General features: G+C 38.3%; 1 protein-coding gene across 4 annotated transcripts in view; it reads right to left on the bottom strand.

The window, feature by feature from the left end:
- The window catches only part of RSBN1L (round spermatid basic protein 1 like), a 52617-nt gene that overhangs the window by 18739 nt on the left and 16604 nt on the right, over positions 1 to 17274 (bottom strand). For 3 of the 4 annotated variants that reach the window (XM_085298666.1, XM_085298675.1, XM_085298683.1), the window contains one exon: positions 6362 to 7005. In XM_085298666.1, the coding sequence (XP_085154792.1) occupies positions 6362 to 7005 (644 nt within the window). The remainder of the gene's footprint in view (positions 1 to 6361; positions 7006 to 17274) is intronic. The other variant, XM_085298691.1, reaches the window with a different exon arrangement.

Below are 17274 nucleotides of genomic sequence, written 5' to 3'. Positions count from 1 at the left end.
AAAAAAAAAAAAAAAAAAAAAAAAAAAAAAAAAAAAGGCCAAGAGAAGCAAGACCTAAAAAAATGACAAACCACTTAGCATAGCTTCAATTTCCAGGAAAGAGTTGACTAAACACTTAACAGTCCTAAACACCTAGAAAACAAGATGGTATGAGCTAACAAATATGGACATGTCAAAAAACAATCAAGTCAAACCTACCTTCCTTTTTATGACAGGATAAGCTTTTTCAGAGAGCGCCAGTAAACATCCTGGTTTTTGACTCTATCTTTCATGATGTTCTCAAAACACAGCTACAAGAGATATGGTTCAATAACAACAAATATAAAGTGGTCTATTTTCAATTTTTCATTTTCTGTATTCAAATAGCTAYCAACATGAAAGGACCTATTTTGTGGTATTCAAAAAGAATCTTTCCTTTGCACACAACATACACTTACTAAATCTGCAGGTAACACAAAGATGCAAAGATCCTACAGGAAAGGAATGAAGCTAGCAAGATCCTTGATAAACTGCAGAAGAGAATCTGAATACACAATTCATGTAATTCTGTTTGAATAAAAGCAGAGAAATGGTTAGGTATCCATAATTAAGTACATAAATATAAAAAGGGGAGTGACTTGGTAGAACTGCTGCTGCWGCAGACTAAACTGCTCTGAGAAAAGGYTGGAACAGACAATCAAGAGCATCACTGGAAGACACTCAAAGCAATCCTTTAACACTTCCTTTTCAGATGGACACTGTATCCAATTTCATTACTGTATTTTAAGAAAAATAGGGATTGACTGAAGAAAGCATAAGAGGGAGCAGTAAGAATTATTAGGGTATAACATGTAATGCTAGGCCATAATAACAATAACAAAATGACAATCTAGGGGGGAAAGAATGATGATAAATAGTCTTCAGCTATGAAGAACACCAGAAGAGAAGCATGAACTGTTTTTCCTTGCCACTAATGATCAGGATAAAAGGAATCATAGCAGGATTAATAGACAAGAACAAAGATGGCTAAAAGAATTCCCTTGGGAAGTGTGGAATCACCAAGAGATTTCCAGTAAATACTTTAGACAGACAGGCAGACAAGCACTTGTCTTAAGCCATTCTTATGGCTTAAAAATAGTCAATCCTGCCTTGAAGCACAGGAACCATCAGGMATCTCTCAGGATTCCTTCTGCACCACCTCTGTACACACGAGGGGTCTCTGGGACAAACTTGAAGCACAGTAAAATAAGTTCACGAAGCTTTCTTATTGTGCAACATGGAGAACTGCACATCTGGGGGATTTAGCAGGACAGCAGAAGTTAACACTCACTTAGCAAGAGGACAGGAGTTTTTAGCACAGTAGAGGCACTTGCCTTAACAGTACTAAATAGTTTATCTAAAGTGATGTAAGCTGCAAGTTGGTGACAAGTGTTATTTAGGCTTTTAAGTAAGATTTACAGCTATCAGATAACTGATGTAGATATTGCCACCTACACAGACAGAAGTACCCAAAGATCTTAGAATGCACCTGCAGCGCAACAGAGTGACTTGTTGGCTATAAGCATACCTAAACTAAGCATACCATTTTGCCAGATTACAGGAACAGTCTGCTCAAGCCTCAGAGTTCAGAGATGGTTTGCAGAACAGAATTGTTCTATTAATCTAAAAGCTCTAGCTATTTAATTACAAGTATGTAAATGTAGGCTCAAGCCAGACAGTRAAGAGCTCCCTACCTTCTCTCCCCACAAAAACTTAAAATGTAATTCTAATCAAACAGAATCTGTTCAAACACAAACTTCTCTTCTGTACCTACTATAACTGTTCTCCTAAGCTTCTGCCTACTTCCAGTCTCTTAATAAATTAAATAGTATCACTTCTTTCCAATACCYATCTGACAGAAAAGCTGGGAGGATTTAGTTTTTCACATCAGTAACTGTGAAAGCTAAGTAAAAACTTAAGAAATGCAAATATTCAAGTGAGAGATGAAAGGATTCCAACAGTTTTGATCCCCAAACCAAAAGTTCCTGTGGAATCTAACAGCATAGAATCTACTGATCTGAAAATAGGCATTACTGTCAGCCCCTCCTTCCCCTCAAAAACCCACCTCACTTGCCACAAAACAGAATGTAGAAGCTTACTGAGTAATACTGAAATAGTTCAGAAATACAAAACTTTGATACAAAATGATCAGTAAAAAGGAGTTATAAGCTAAGCCTAAAATATAGTCTCATAGATTTCAATTTCATACATATATTAAATCTTTTTAAGCATGTCACATTTGTCACACTGACTCCATGTGCTAGAATGAGACCTCAGAAACAACCAAAACCTTATCTACTAAAGTGAACCTCATTTCAGTGTTTAGTTAAACAAAATTAGCAGACCGACAGCTAATTTTCTTAAACAAATGATAGGCAAGTGAAGTGAACTGGACAAACTGACTTCCTACTTAGACACCTGAAAGYGACTCATCTCTCAACTGAGATTACGTAACAGCTGCTAGACATTTTATCAGCAGCTCAGAGTAACACCCAAGAGAACTGTACACAGYTTTTGCAAGCCTTTTAAAGCTTTAAGTTTCATTGAAATGTAGTGCAAGTACATACAATCCCTTGGAGATCCACCAAGGACTCAACTAGGCGACAAAATACTAATCTGAACAAAACCACTCAGTGATTATATAAATTGTTACCTTTTTACAGAAGTAGAAAGCTGAAAAAGGGTAACTGACACTAATGAATCAGAAATTCATTATTATTATAAGTATTAAGAAAAAAACACATCTAAAAGCAACCGAGGCAACCAAGATACTGGTTTAAATATTCCATGAAACACTGATATTCTACAAAAGGAGATAAAAAGAAGTCTGGTGTATCAGACACATTATTTGTAATTCCTTATGTTAGCAAATATATACATAAGGAGCCAAGAATTTTCTGTCAGGCAAACTCTAACAAGCCAAAAAAAAAAAAAACTGCTAAGAAACTTTTCTGAAAAACCTGAGAGAAAACAAAGAGGCAGCTACCAGAGCTAAACCTCCAGCCAAGTAAAATACAGATTAGAAGACAGATTATGATGCTGACTATCTTGAACACTGTAATATACAAAGCCTGGCTTCCTTCATCTACTATACGCTCTCTTTCTGCAGCTCCTCTTGCAGCTCTTCCTTCAGTTATAGAAAAATGGAAAAAGATGCTCTCTAAAAACTAATGACCACAGGGCTGGTTTAACTATGGATACTGTTGTAATAGCAGGCTAATGCATCCTTTTAATAAGATACCTCCACTACAATTCAGAAAAAAAAATAGTATTTTCTTAACTATGTCTTTAAGACAACTAATAACACACAATTATGTTTGCATTAATGACATCTAAGATTAGACAAAGTAAAAAACAAAAATATTTTTTMTTAAAGAAACAAATAGTAATAGGCAAACATATAACTGAGTTAAAATAAAAATTTGGGAGTGAAATATATGGTAACTGGAAAGAAGAGTGTATCTTTCTCTACAATCTCTAATATTATGAGCAAAAAGAAGAAATGACTATAGTAAATACTGCAGTATAGTGATGCGACCTACTGTCAATCTGTATTAGAGGCGGAAGAAGTCACAGAAGATTCTGAAAGTACAGTTTTAGTCAATGTTGAATTTGTTAAAATTGGTAACGTAATGCTGTAATTCATATGCCTGATCAGCGATACCAAACTGGGTAATCCAAACAGATACTTAAGGTCTACCTGTACATACAGCTTTTGAAAGAATGTGGCAATTTTTTCATCTTGAAATTAAAGGTGGTCTCTTCTTCATGTAGCAGGATGTAGCCGAAGCGTCCTGCTTTTGCAAGGCCACAAATTATGATTTCAAAGGACTCTCCAAAGAGTACAGAATATTATACAAAACAATAGAAAAAAAATGAAAACATTTGGATTTGACCACTACAGAAATCAGGAGTATTGCAGAACCAGATTCTATGAATTGCACTAGTTTCTTCACTTGAAAGAATGTGAAAAGGTATTCATCTGAAGCCCTTGCTGACAACAGCTCTCTAGGAAAATAATCAAATGTTAGCATTTAGGACAGAGAATATAGTGTTACATTTATTAAAACTCCAGAAGACACTGACAATAGTAAAACATTAACACATGTTATTTAACCAACAGACTCATCTGTAGGAGGTGTAGCCTCAAAAGGCTTTACACCAGGTAAGACCACTGGTTTCTGGTTTACAAGGTATCTTTGTAATTGGGAACAGCCAACTTCAGATATTAGGAGCTCAAGTACAAGCCCTCTTACAATAAATCATACCAAGAAATTAACTATGTTGGTTCATAAACTAGGAAAACATATAACCAATTTTTCCTCCTATAAGTGGGCTACAATGGTAGCAGAAAACCACCCTGAATTCACCACCTCAAGAAAAGAGAAATAATGCTTTTTTTTATTATTATTWTTTTAATTGCAGGAATCATAGAATCACAGGTTCATTCCACCTGGAAGGCACCTTAGGAGACCACCGAGCACAAACTCCTGCTGGTTTAACACTGAATTTAGGCCTGGTTGTTCAGGGCTTGCTGAAAGCCTCCAAGSATGGAGATTCTACAACCTCGCTGGGAAACCCATTGCAGTGCTTTAATCAAAATTTTCTTCATATCCAGGCAGAACCCTGCCTGTTTTTCAGCTTAAAACCACTGTCCATTGTTCTCCTGCAAAAGGCTGCTATCTGGTCCTCCTGAAGCTTTCTCTTCTTCACAGTAAACAAGCCCAGTTCCCTCAGCCTCTCYTTGCAAATCATGTACGCCAACACCCTGACCAGATTTACTCAAGTTTAACAACAATTTCCTGGTACTGGGAGAGGCCAAAACTGGATGCAGCATTCTAGATGTTGTCTAGCAAGCAATAAATAAAGGAAAATAATCACTTCCTCATCTACTGACTGCAGTCCTGCTGATGCAGTCCAGTATGCTATTAGCCTTCATGTGCCATATACTGTTCACCAGTCAGTCACTAAAAAATGTCTTATGTCCATGTCTTAAAGCGGTCTGACTTATCTGGTGCGTTTCTAATGCATATGCTATCATCTTATCCAGGTAACAAAAATGGGATTAAAGACAATACCTACAAGGGAATTCTTACAGAAAATGACCGAGGACAGAACAGCTCAGGGTTGCTACCTATAATAGCAAAACTTACAGAATACACTAAGGTAATGATTCAGTTTACATACGAAAAGTGTTAGTGAATAATTTCATAGAACAACCATATTCGGTGGCAGAACATGATGTTTTGTTAACTAGCACCACAAATGTTCTCTTGCATCRACATCTTAGTTCTGCACATCCTTACAGATAATATATACTTAAGCTTTGTCAATACATGCAATAAAGGTTTCCATGCAAATATTTATGTACCTAAACCACATGAGGTTACAGTGTAACTTACATTTGCATACTTCATAATCATCTAAAAAAAGTGAAGATTAAAATAGTTCTTAAAGGCTTTCCATATACCATTTAAAAGCCACAAGTAAGGATTTGTTTCTACTCAAGTTAAACATGTAATCATGATCTAAATTTGCCAGAGTGAAAAACAGGACTRAGTTTCTTCATAAACATTTTCAGAATTGCTGTATGGAGTTTTACATAACACCTTCATCACCACAGTGGTAATCTGGAAGTTTTCTCTTAATCAGAAGACAGGACTTGAAATATAAATACTTTATATGCAACAGCAATGCATCTTTTACAGTAATAAATGCTGGTAATGATACCTAAACAGTAGTTAGAGATTATACAGCTATCTCCCTTTTTTAGGGGATAGAGGGGGGAAGAAGGTGGAAAAAGGTATCAATTCAAAAGCTGCCTACCATTTTGCCACATATTTTAACAGTTTTCAAGGGACTACAGCTATCTGGGAGTGAATGGGAACAGGAGAAGATAACACTAGTAGTAAAATACAAACAAAACTACAATTAACTGTGCCCTACAGAGGTTTTGTGCATAACATTAATGTAATGTTTTTTAAATTTTTGKTTTTTATGAAAAGCTCATAGATAAATTACAGTTTATATGCCCAGATATCCACAGCTAAATAATCTTCGTGCTCCAAAACTCATGATTAAGTTTCAGCTACGGAAAACAAATCCACAAAAACCTGCATACACACACATACGCACATTTCCCCTCCCCCATAAAAAGCAACTTCACATCTCARTCTATACAGGCTCCTTAAAATGGCAGAACCAACCAAGAATTCCCCTGCTTCTGGTCTTTTGCTTTATCCACACATCATGGCTAGTAGTAACTACATGCTTTTAAAAATACACATATTTAGTGTTTGAAACCATTTTATGACATTATAAAGTAAAATGTATAACCTCTTACCTGAGCATGAAAATTTGACATAGTCGTTGTCTCTATATCTTTCTTTCCCAAAATCTCCATTTTCACTGGTGAATTGGGAAAATTAAATGAAAAGTAGTCTAAAAAGTCAGGTAAATAAGTAGCTGCCCCATGAACAATACCCATTACATAGTAAGCTGCACAGTTTTCATTTTCACTAAAAACCAGACCCACAAATTCTTCTGCAAATCTCTCCATCTCCACAGGAGATAAGTGGGAGAGTTCATTACTGTAGGCATGGATAACTGATGCACCTCCGTTAGGCTGGTGCTCAATATGAATCAGCTGTTTGAACTCCAATGTGTCCAACCTTTTGAGTTTATTTTGAACCCGTGGCTCCTTTAACGAGACAAATGGAAACTCACTGTTCTCTGGTATCTTGGACTCAAAGTCCTTCTTGGGATCCATATTTTTCCCATTGAAATCCTTAAGATGATCATCTATAATGCCTTTGGCTTCCTGATCCTCAACATCAGAAACCAATCCTGAGCAGATGGTCTGAATGGATTTGCTGTACATTTTTGGACGCTTCCTTTTCTCACTCTCTTTRTGTTTCTTTTTCTTTTTCTTCTTAACTTTTTTAATCTGTAGTTCTTCTGCATTGGTTTTTGGTTTCTCCTTCCCACCTGTTGAGAGGAAAAAGGTCTCTTAAGTACTTTTATATAGATGTATACAAACACACACACACACACTTAGGTATCAGGATTCAAAGCTACCAGTATCTTCATCAAGGCACACACAGACACCAATACTGAGTGTCACATAACATAAGGGTATCTTACTGGAAAGAAGTAGAGACACCTGCCACAGTCACACTGTATGACTGACACAAAGTTTCAGGAAAAGAAACCGCAACAGAAAACAAATTTTCCAAGAATGCTTTCATGATCAGTCACTATCCTATCCATACCATTTAACTGGTCATCAGAAATTACAACAYCAGGAAGTTCAGACACATTAGATGACTGCTGTCAACAAACATTGCCAAATATCGACCATTTGTAAATGGTCAATGAGCATCATCCAATCAGCAAACTGTTCACAAATACTGCTGCCAAATCCTACCTTGCCAGGTGGATTTGTACAGTCAATCTTGCAGAACCAAATAAGCTTTGCAGAAATAATGTGAAAATATCTAAAAACTGACCACAGACTTCCTTTAAAATAAAAGCAACAATAATAAACCCTTACAATAATACAAGGAGAAGTAGTTAGCATAAAAACTACAAAATATTCCAGCCGAATAAAAAATAAATTGTAAAGGCCTAAASCTGGGAGATAATTTGGTCAAGTGATTCCAAAGGTTAAAAAGAAACGGGGGGGGGGGGGCTTCTAAGTGTTTTACATGCAGCACAACTCATAAATGGGATCACAGGAAAGCTTCCATCACTAGACTTTCCTAAAGTCTAGCTGTTGATACAAACACATTTCATGATCTGATAATTCAAATTACTAGATATGTTAGAGCACAAAACTACATTCAAAAGGATTCAAGATTAGCAGGTTAACAGACAAAAGCTCAGAGAAGACTTGCAATGAAAGGCACAATTTTAAACTACTCAAATTCACAGAAGCTAAGTAACATACTGATTTCCAAGCCAGCATCTACTACTATGTTGCAGCAGATTGACTTCAATTTGACTTCAATTTGCTATTCTTAGCCCAAGTAATCCACAATACAGTCCTCCCTACCCCCCACAAAAACCCCCTCTCAACTGCTGGAGCACAGAATCACACATCCTGCTGATAATTAAGGGCTCTGGATATGGAACAAGCAGAGACACGGGCAAGGGGAACAAGCAATTAAGGCACTCGCCTCCAAGTCTCCTGAGGTTCGTCACAGCAGCTACGCACCTTGGGGATTTCTGACAGGCAGACAGATGAGCCAGTTTTCTTTCTAGCTCCTATTTTCTCATCTTTTAGGGCAAAAAAAGTACGCTGAGCTCATTCATTCCTTATTTAGCCCAAGGAAGAAAATGGGCTCTGGGATTCCTTAACCTAATCCACACATAAAAGAGCTACAAAAACTCCCTTGCCTCTTTATCAGATTTAGTATGTGCTCTGTGAGCACAATTTCAGTTTTAGCTAACCATGATCAACTGCCAAAAGGTACAGTATTCTCATAGAAACCTGCCCTGTCATTAGATTATGTTTAATGAAAAAAATAATAATAATATGGGCCTCTACAATATTACTGCTTGATCTGGTACACACGGTACTCTACTACTTCATCACAGTCTTCCTTCTGCCACATTTTTAAATCCAGTGGGCATGGAAAGACCAGAAAGAACAGCAACACACGTCCRAGCAGTTACCTCATCTTACAGGAATCACAAACTTAAATTATTGAGGGTGCCAGGATACCTYATTTTTCCCCAAGTGAAAACCTGTAGTCAACACACCATCACCTGACAAAATAATCAGCTGCTGTTCATGTTCCCTGGCATCCTAACAGGTGTCATTATGGTGCCAATTCRAGTCAGAGGGAAATAAAAAAAGAAATGATTACGACAGTGAGCCGTTCCATAGCATATGGATAATATGCTATGCTAACTTCCCAGATAAGCTCACAAAGTGTGGGTTAGATGAATGGACAGTGAGGTGGATTGAGAAGTGGCTGAAAGGCAGAGCTCAGAGGGTTGTCATCAGTGGCGTGGAGTCTAGTTGGAGGCCTGTGGCTAGTTGCATCCCCCAGGGCTCAGGACTGGGTCCCATCCTGTTCAGCTTCTTCATCAGTGACCTGGATGAGGGGGCAGAGTGCCTCCTCAGCAAGTCTGCAGGTGATACCAAGCTGGGAGGAGTGGCTGACACACCTGAGGGCTRTGCTGCCATTCAGAGAGACCTGGGCAGGCTGGRGAGCTGGGCRGAGAGGAACCTCCTGAGGTTCAACAAGGGCAAGTGCAGAGTCCTGCACCTAGGGAGGAATAACCCTAGGCACCAGTACAAGCTGGGGGCTGACCTGCTGGAGAGCAGCTCTGCAGAGAAGGACCTGGGAGTGCTGGTGKATGACAGGTTGACCATGAGCCAGCAATGTGCCCTTGTGTCCAAGAAGGTCAATGGTGTCCTGGGGTGCATTGGGAAGAGTGTTGCCAGCAGGTGGAGGGAGGTGATCCTGCCCCTCTACTCAGCCCTGGGGAGGCCTCATCTCGAGTCCTGTGTCCAGTTCTGGGCTCCCCAGTMCAAGRGAGACCTGGAGCTACTGGAGAGAGTCCAGCRTAGGGCTACAAATACAATCAGAGGGCTGGAGCATCTGCCCTATGAGGAATGGCTGCGAGAGCTGGGCCTGTTTAGCCTGGGCAACAGAAGACTGGGGTGGTGGGGTGGATCTTATCAATGTGTAYAAGTACCTGARGGGAGGGTGTCAAGGGGATGTGGACAAACTCTTTTTCAGTTGTCCCATGTGACAGGACAAGAGGCAATGGGCAGAAACTGAAGCACAGGAAGTTACRCCTGAACGCGAGGGGGAATTTCCTTCCCAGGAGAGCGACAGAGCACTGGCACAGGTTGCCCAGAGAGGTTGCGGAGGCTCCTCCTCTGGAGATCTTCAAGGCCTGCCTGGATGCAACCCTGTCTACCATGCTCTAGGTGACCCTGCTTCAGCAGGTAGGTTGGACTGGATGATCTCCAGAGGTCCCTTCCAACCTTACCCATTCTGTGATATGCCTTAAAATCCTGACTCAAACCCCAAATATATACTATAGAATGGAGAACAGTTCTTTCCTTCTCCTGACTGCAAGGATACACAACTAGAGAGTATCCAAGAGTCTGCAAGTATTTCAAATTCCTAAAAGTGTTTTAATTTACCATTTGAAAAGGGATTTCATTCTAAATATGAAAAAAACATTAATATACTGAATGATAACAAAGATGTCACAAATTTTCAAAGTATTGTACTAGCCTGAATATAGGGAGTATAGAATTAGACCATTGAGTGCTGTAACAAGGCCAGGAGAAGGTGGGGGATTATCTGTCAAGCTACTTCATGTGTTCTCAAATGGACCACAGATCTTTCCAGGGACCAGTCACTCACACACCTGAGACAGGATGCAAAACAGGAAAGGATTGGAAATTTATATTCCTTGGGATACAATCAACAGTATTACAACCGGCAATCAAATACAACAGTTTCTGAAATCAAAGTAAGATACCATCTGCTATGTGCTTTCTCATAGTTAAAGATGTCTATAATAATCAAAAAAGTAGATAAGCATTACRCTATTAACACCTTGCTGCACACTCAATTATTAAACTACACTACAATACGACTAGCAAAAGAGCTACACTGAAAACTTTTGATGACAGACTAAAGTGATTATGCCATTTAAGCATGTATCAAATACCAAAATTTTATCTACAGATATTTTCCCAGATCATAGAAACAGTTACAAAAACACTGCATGCAATTTGGAGTCAAATAAATATCTGCTAGGAGCCTCACATCTCACAACACAGCACTTCTCTCCCATASATCTTTTTGGCTCTCTAAACTCTATCAGGGTAGAACTGAAGCCATTAACTCTGAAATGCCTGAGAACTAAGAAAGTAATAATCACAGATGGAGCAAGGGGCTGTAAACAAATGTCTAGGGTGAGAAGCAGTGAGATCCCTGAACTGCTACTGCAACTGTCCTAGAGAAATGGAGAATCAAAACAGGCAGTCTCTTCACACTGGGAAGCAAGTATCATGGCACTCTTAAAGTTCCACTGGGCAGGAACGAGCCTTAAAACACAAGTTGAAGAAAGAGGACTCCAAAGTAGAATTTTTCAAAATGCAKTACTGCAGCTGGTTAAAGATGTCAAAAATAAAAAAGCCATCCAAAAGAGTAGAGTGTGTTTAGAGAACTAATTTTAACCCAAAAGACAGCATTATTTCAAACACTGATTAGCTGCCTTGAGCCTTTCTCAAATTCACACAAGCTTAAGCTAAAAACACACAAGACTGATAAATGTTTTCAGGAACTCTATTTTCATACTGACAGTAAATCACACAGTTAAGAATTTCTGTGGAGAGAATTTGCCAGATACTTCAGGCACCATATTTCATAGAGAAATAAGAATTGTATTACAAAGTTAAATTGAATATCGCAAGACTGGAGAACATCAAATTCACAATTATTTGTTCAGCCCTCAGATGTGGATATATGATACAGCTGTGCAATCCATGAGCTYGTTGCTACAGATGGGTATAGTCCAAATCCCCACCCTCCTTTTCTCTGCTACTGCTCCCGGTACACAATCCTCCTCCATGCCCTGTACTGACTGACACTCATGGTAAACTGCATGGTAAATTGACTCAATTTAATGGCTCAGCAGAAAACTATTCACTTTTTTGCTGCTAGATTAGTGAACAGAATTGGTTCACTGCATTGTCAGACAATAACTAGAGCATGGAAAACAGTGATAGCATGCAATGAGAAGGGGAGGAGCAGAATCACCCCTTTTCAGTGGCAGTAAGCCACCATATCTGCTTACCAAAACTGTTCACCACACCSTTCATCTGTCCATCCTGAGCACTGAGTAAGGCAGAAAGAGGGACCAAGGGGAAAAGCCATCCCAAAAAAACAACACACACACACACTCCACTACCATAACACATACGCAAGACCAAGTCCCTAGCAAACGTGAACTTAAGGTTTCCTAAACCCAAAAGGTAGAACTTTCAAAATTAACAATTATATAGTTTCTCAGTTTGCCTTTTTTTAAAAAGTACATGCAAGTACATTTAACTGTAATACCATGGCTCAAACCACAAATTCTTCCTTCTGTGCTTTATTACAGGACGACCCACACGCTCACTGTATAGTGACTGTTCCTAATAGTGCTTGGWCATATGCTGATGTCAAACTTCAGAATATTTGCGTCCAATTATTTTAGCATACAGCCGAAGTTTTCCGGAAGAATACAAACAAGAAATGGAAAACAGTGACTTCAAAGAGTAATATATCTCAGAAAAATTTGAATAGAGTTTCACAGAAAAAAGGAGGAACTTTTCTAGCCTAAGGCTTCTGCTTTGCTGAATTTCAAAGACTGACTCCAAAGCAGGTGTTTAAAGCTGCTCAGAAATTGTGAAGACTTCAATAACAGAAGGAATTAGTTTCCTGAAATACTGGTATTGCTATCAGCAATCCCCAATGAAGTACTTCCACTTTATTTTGCTTTTGCATTAGTTGTAGAAAGAAGGGCAGAAAAATTCTCCATCGCTCCTCTGCTGCATATATCAAAACATTCTAGATTAAGCAAGATGTGCTGCTTCTTCCAAAACCAATAATGTTTCTTCAATTCTTAGTTAATGGGCACTGAAAAAAGCACAGCTGCACTCAATATCCCCYTAGGACTGCAATCAAACCGCTTCACAGCAGAAAATACAGAATTCAGTAAAAACATTAGAAAGCAACCCAAAAAGCTAAATAAAGATCCAAACATTTATATTGCGATATCCAAACTAATTTCGCTTAAGGCAAGATTTAGCAGTAGCAGTGCAGTGCCTGATGTAAGCTAACTTATCTCACCTCTGGGATAGTTACTACTGAGGCAACCACTCACAATCCTAGAACTTCAATATAGGTATTTCAGGTAGTCTACAACCAGCAATCACAATAAACTTGTGTACATGCATACATTTAATCTAATTTCAACCAAGAAAGAAAATAAGAAAGAAAACAAATCATAAAGCCTTAGACATTTTGAAGTGCAGGGCATCTTCTATCTCTACGTGCTCTGAGATGTATTCAGAGCACAGCTACTGAAGCACAGTTAAAACAAACAAACAAAAAAAACCTATTTCTCCACTGTGTGATTCAAAAACACGAGACCTAAGAAAGAATTTGTGCGCACATTAGAACACTATCTTAATTCAAGTGAGTCAGAATCTCCTTCAGGACTCCAAGAATATGCAACTAAAGGAGGAGGAGGAAAAGAATACTCAGCACCCACAGATCCTTACAGAACCTTTCCCTTGATCTGGTGTCAAAAAGCACACTGAGCTCGCACTTCACTGGGGTGAAAAACACCAAGAACAGCAAAATTGTTATTTTGCTCCTGCAAATTGATTTTTTTTTTTTTTTTTTTTACAGTGCCCTGTCACACACAGCACAGGACTTGTACCTAGGACTGCTATTCAAAACTCCTGAAATTTTATGTAAATATCCAATGCTTTAATATTATTAAATGATATTTAAGTTAAAATGATGACAGACATCCTGAATTYGTTAACTACAGACCAATTCCTTCCAAATTTGCCTTTTTGTAAGAAGTCACTACTCAAAAATTACCGACAGTTTATCTTATGCTGTGTTTTGTCAGTAAGATARTTGAAATTCTGCATAGGCAGAGGTCACAAAACTCTCATTTCATTCGATYAGTTCAAATGCAGCAGTGTTTCTCAACTTTGACATCACGGCCCCAAAAGTTCTTAGAGGGAACTGTAAAGTTAGCATTAAGTTTTTTGTTTTTTTTTTTTTTTCCCAAAGTGTTCTGACTGCTGACAGCAACAAGGAACAATGATTTATACCTGCAGCCAGTAGTCAGTCAGTTTTCACTTCCCATCTTTGGGAGAACTCAGTTACCAACAACTGAAAGAGCCGTGTTATACTTGGCAGAGGGGAGAGCAGAGGAAGCAGTGCAGAGGAAAACGTCAACACAAACTTGCAGAAGCCTAAACAAGGACCATATTTTTCTAGATTTTTCCAAGGACTGAAACGGAGCACCTTATTTCTTGTTCTACAGTATATGAATACCCACCAGCTCCTGGTACACTGCTTGTTCTGCAAGGACAGATCAGTCTGGCTATTCCCATCGTTGCTGTAAAACGTCCTCCAGGTCTTCAGTTTGGTCCTATCTTCTAGTGCTACAGTAGGAGAAGTTCTGCCTACTACTCTCCATCAGGGGATAGGTAAGAAGTAACCGYCAATGATCTTCAGTTATTTCCCACTGTCCCATGTGACCAGACACACAATTTAAGGATTTTCTAGCCTTCTCATCACAACTCTAAAACTAAAGCTACTAAAATAATACTAGATAAARAAAGCCACTAATGTTTTTGTTTTATTACAACTCAGCTCTGCTAGAGTTATTCTGGTAGAGTCTTTAAAGATTGCACAGAAATCCCACTTTAAATCACAGAGAGACGAAGTCCTCCCCTGCATCTTCCAGTGAGTTTAAAGTTCACAGCCACAAGCAATTAAATTACAGCTTAAAACAGATGCATCCAAGACCCCCCACTGACCAACAATTAAAATRTGCAGTCTTAGAGAGTACAACACATGCTCTTCGATACTTTGCTCATACCATGGCACTAGGAGGGGAAAAAAAWWAAAAARRAAAAAAAAWAACATGAGAAAACATGAGAAACCCAAGTTTGCACTGSCCAGATGACTACGTAATTAAAAATAGCAGAATTTTATATGTTGACTTTTCATTGTTTGAGTTAATGAAAACATATTCCGTAACAGTTCAAAAGGAATCTGTCAGAACAGCTGATTTCCTAAGGCAGTTAAAATAAGAACATAGAATTCTGAACTGAAACAAAATACATATAGCCTCATTCTCCTTAGCTCCCCAGTGGCCACAGAGCAAGACAAATGGCCAACTGATTGAAAAGCTAATAGACTGCATGCTGAAAACAAACATAACTTTGAGGTGTCTAAGTACCGGGACAAAGAAACAAAGCAAATRGCAGGAATACAACTGAGAAATTACAGCTATCTTGCTCTATTTAGAGACTTGAAAGCTCTAATATTAAATGTCAAAAAAGTCAAGTCTCAAACACATAAAATAGTTCTATTTTATGTTGCCTCAGCCTTCTCTGAATTGAATAGTCACAGCAATGTTGAGAACAACTATTCAAGAATTTCAGAAAATGCACAGACACCTTGAGGTTCAATAGCATAAAATACATACGCATACAAACACAGGATGCAAGAAAAGTTGCCACAGGGACAGAAATCAAGTCCTACTATGTTTATCTTAAATAAGTAGCTGTTTCTTACCCAGAGCACATGTAAGCACAGGAAGATCCTACCATGCCATCCATTAAGTGCACTTATCAGGTAAGCCTTAGTGTGATGTTGTAAGAAGAGCAKGGATTTACAAAATGATAAATAAATATAAGGAACACTAAAATATTTTCAGTTAATTCTTCTATGACAAACAGACTGAAAAGAAAGTCTCCAAACAGTTTCTGGAGTCACTTGAGTTACTATACAGACAAAAAAAGAAACTGGCCAGCAACATACTCCTCCTCCTGTACTTCTGATTTTCTCCTCTCCAAATAAATCTATAATCAAAATAAAAAAACATAACAGAATTCCTATCTAGATTGAAAACAAGGATGGAAACTTGGGGGTGCAGGAAGATACAAGCAGAATAGTTCTGTTAGGAAAAGTTCTGAGAATATAAGAACAAGATTTAATGAAAATCATGACATGGTCTTAAACTAACAGTTTTGTGCAATTCGATGTGTTTCTGGATTTTAAAATATATCGTAGAGGTATATAGGTGCTGCTTTAGTCTTATTCAATAAAACTTTCCTCATAAGTAGCAAAAAAAAAGCTTCCTAAACACACTACCAGTATTTTTCACTCCACTATAAAAGAACTATGGTGGTGCACCTTTAAAGATAGTACAGCRACTCATGCAGACCCAGACCTCTTTTATGAGCTTACCAAAAATTTTATAGTACTTTAGACTTCACAAACACCACAGTCGCAGATGGAAAGGAAAATATTTTTTATATTTTCAGCCACCTGGACTCATCTAGCAATTTATCTATCAAAGAYGTTTGCTGGCAATGCCCAAGGGGAGAATCATTGTTCTCAGCAGAAGAGCTATAAATGTGTCAACACTGCAATTCTCTCTAAAGTCTTGTCTTTATTTCAAATACAGTGAATTCAAAGTCATTAAAAACCTGCAATTATTTCTACAATCTTCATCTTATAATAAAGATGCATATGCTACCCATAGGAAGCCCCAGAGCCTTCAGACCACTAATTCAGACTTTTTCCAACCAGCAAATCATATGAAMGCTTGTTCACTTATTTTGCAGAAAGCAGTTAAAAAAAAAAAAAAAAAAAGTCTAACAGACTTTTGTTTCAAGCTCCAGATCCCCATTGTGGTAGTGGTCTAGGTGTGGATATCCTACTCTGTTACTCAATCAGCTCAAAACTGCAGCTGTCACAATCCAATAGGACTGCCATGTCTACACGTATGATATTTGCTTTAAATAATAAAACACTACCTTAGCTCTAGTACTCTTTATCACACTGACAGATTTGTRTAACAACAGCTACTGCATTTGCAGCTTCTACCTCATCTGCTGAATAAGAATAGTACAGACAAGAAAAGGTAGACAAACAAGAYCTGAAGAATCTCACAGTTAAGGCTGGTAAGTGTTGCCTAGTGCCTCAGCCAACAAGCTCCTTTCACGCTAGGTAAGGTCACATCCGTTCTCTCCACTGAAAGTCAGTAAACATATGTACCCTCAGGGGCTAAGTGCATACCATGAGATCTGATCAACACAAATTTTAGCTATCATAGCCATGAATTGTAGCTAAACTGAGAATAAAGGACATAATCAGCGTTCTTTGCCTGTGAACTTACACAAAGGTTTGAGGATGTGTGCTTTCGGGATTTTCATTTCTCTGTTTTTAAAAAAGGGTTTATAGCAGACACCGTAACAGAAAAGCCTATCAATAATTTAGTCATAAAATCAAGAATAGTGTCTGAAAACCACAGTTAAAATGAATGATACAAGCCCRCTATTTAAATTTACAAAATACTCAAACTGAGGAAGCATGGGMTAGATAAAGTGGACAGTGAAGTGGAACAAAAACCAGCTGAACTACTGGGCTCAGAGGGCTGTGATCAGCGACACAAAGTCCAAGTGGAGGCCAGTCACTA

Source organism: Rhea americana, unplaced genomic scaffold, assembly GCF_003343005.1.
Source record: "Rhea americana isolate MKP2758 unplaced genomic scaffold, rheAme1 scaffold_1, whole genome shotgun sequence".
In the NCBI taxonomy this organism is placed as follows: domain Eukaryota; kingdom Metazoa; phylum Chordata; class Aves; order Rheiformes; family Rheidae; genus Rhea; species Rhea americana.
This window is presented reverse-complemented; position numbering and strand designations above follow the sequence as displayed.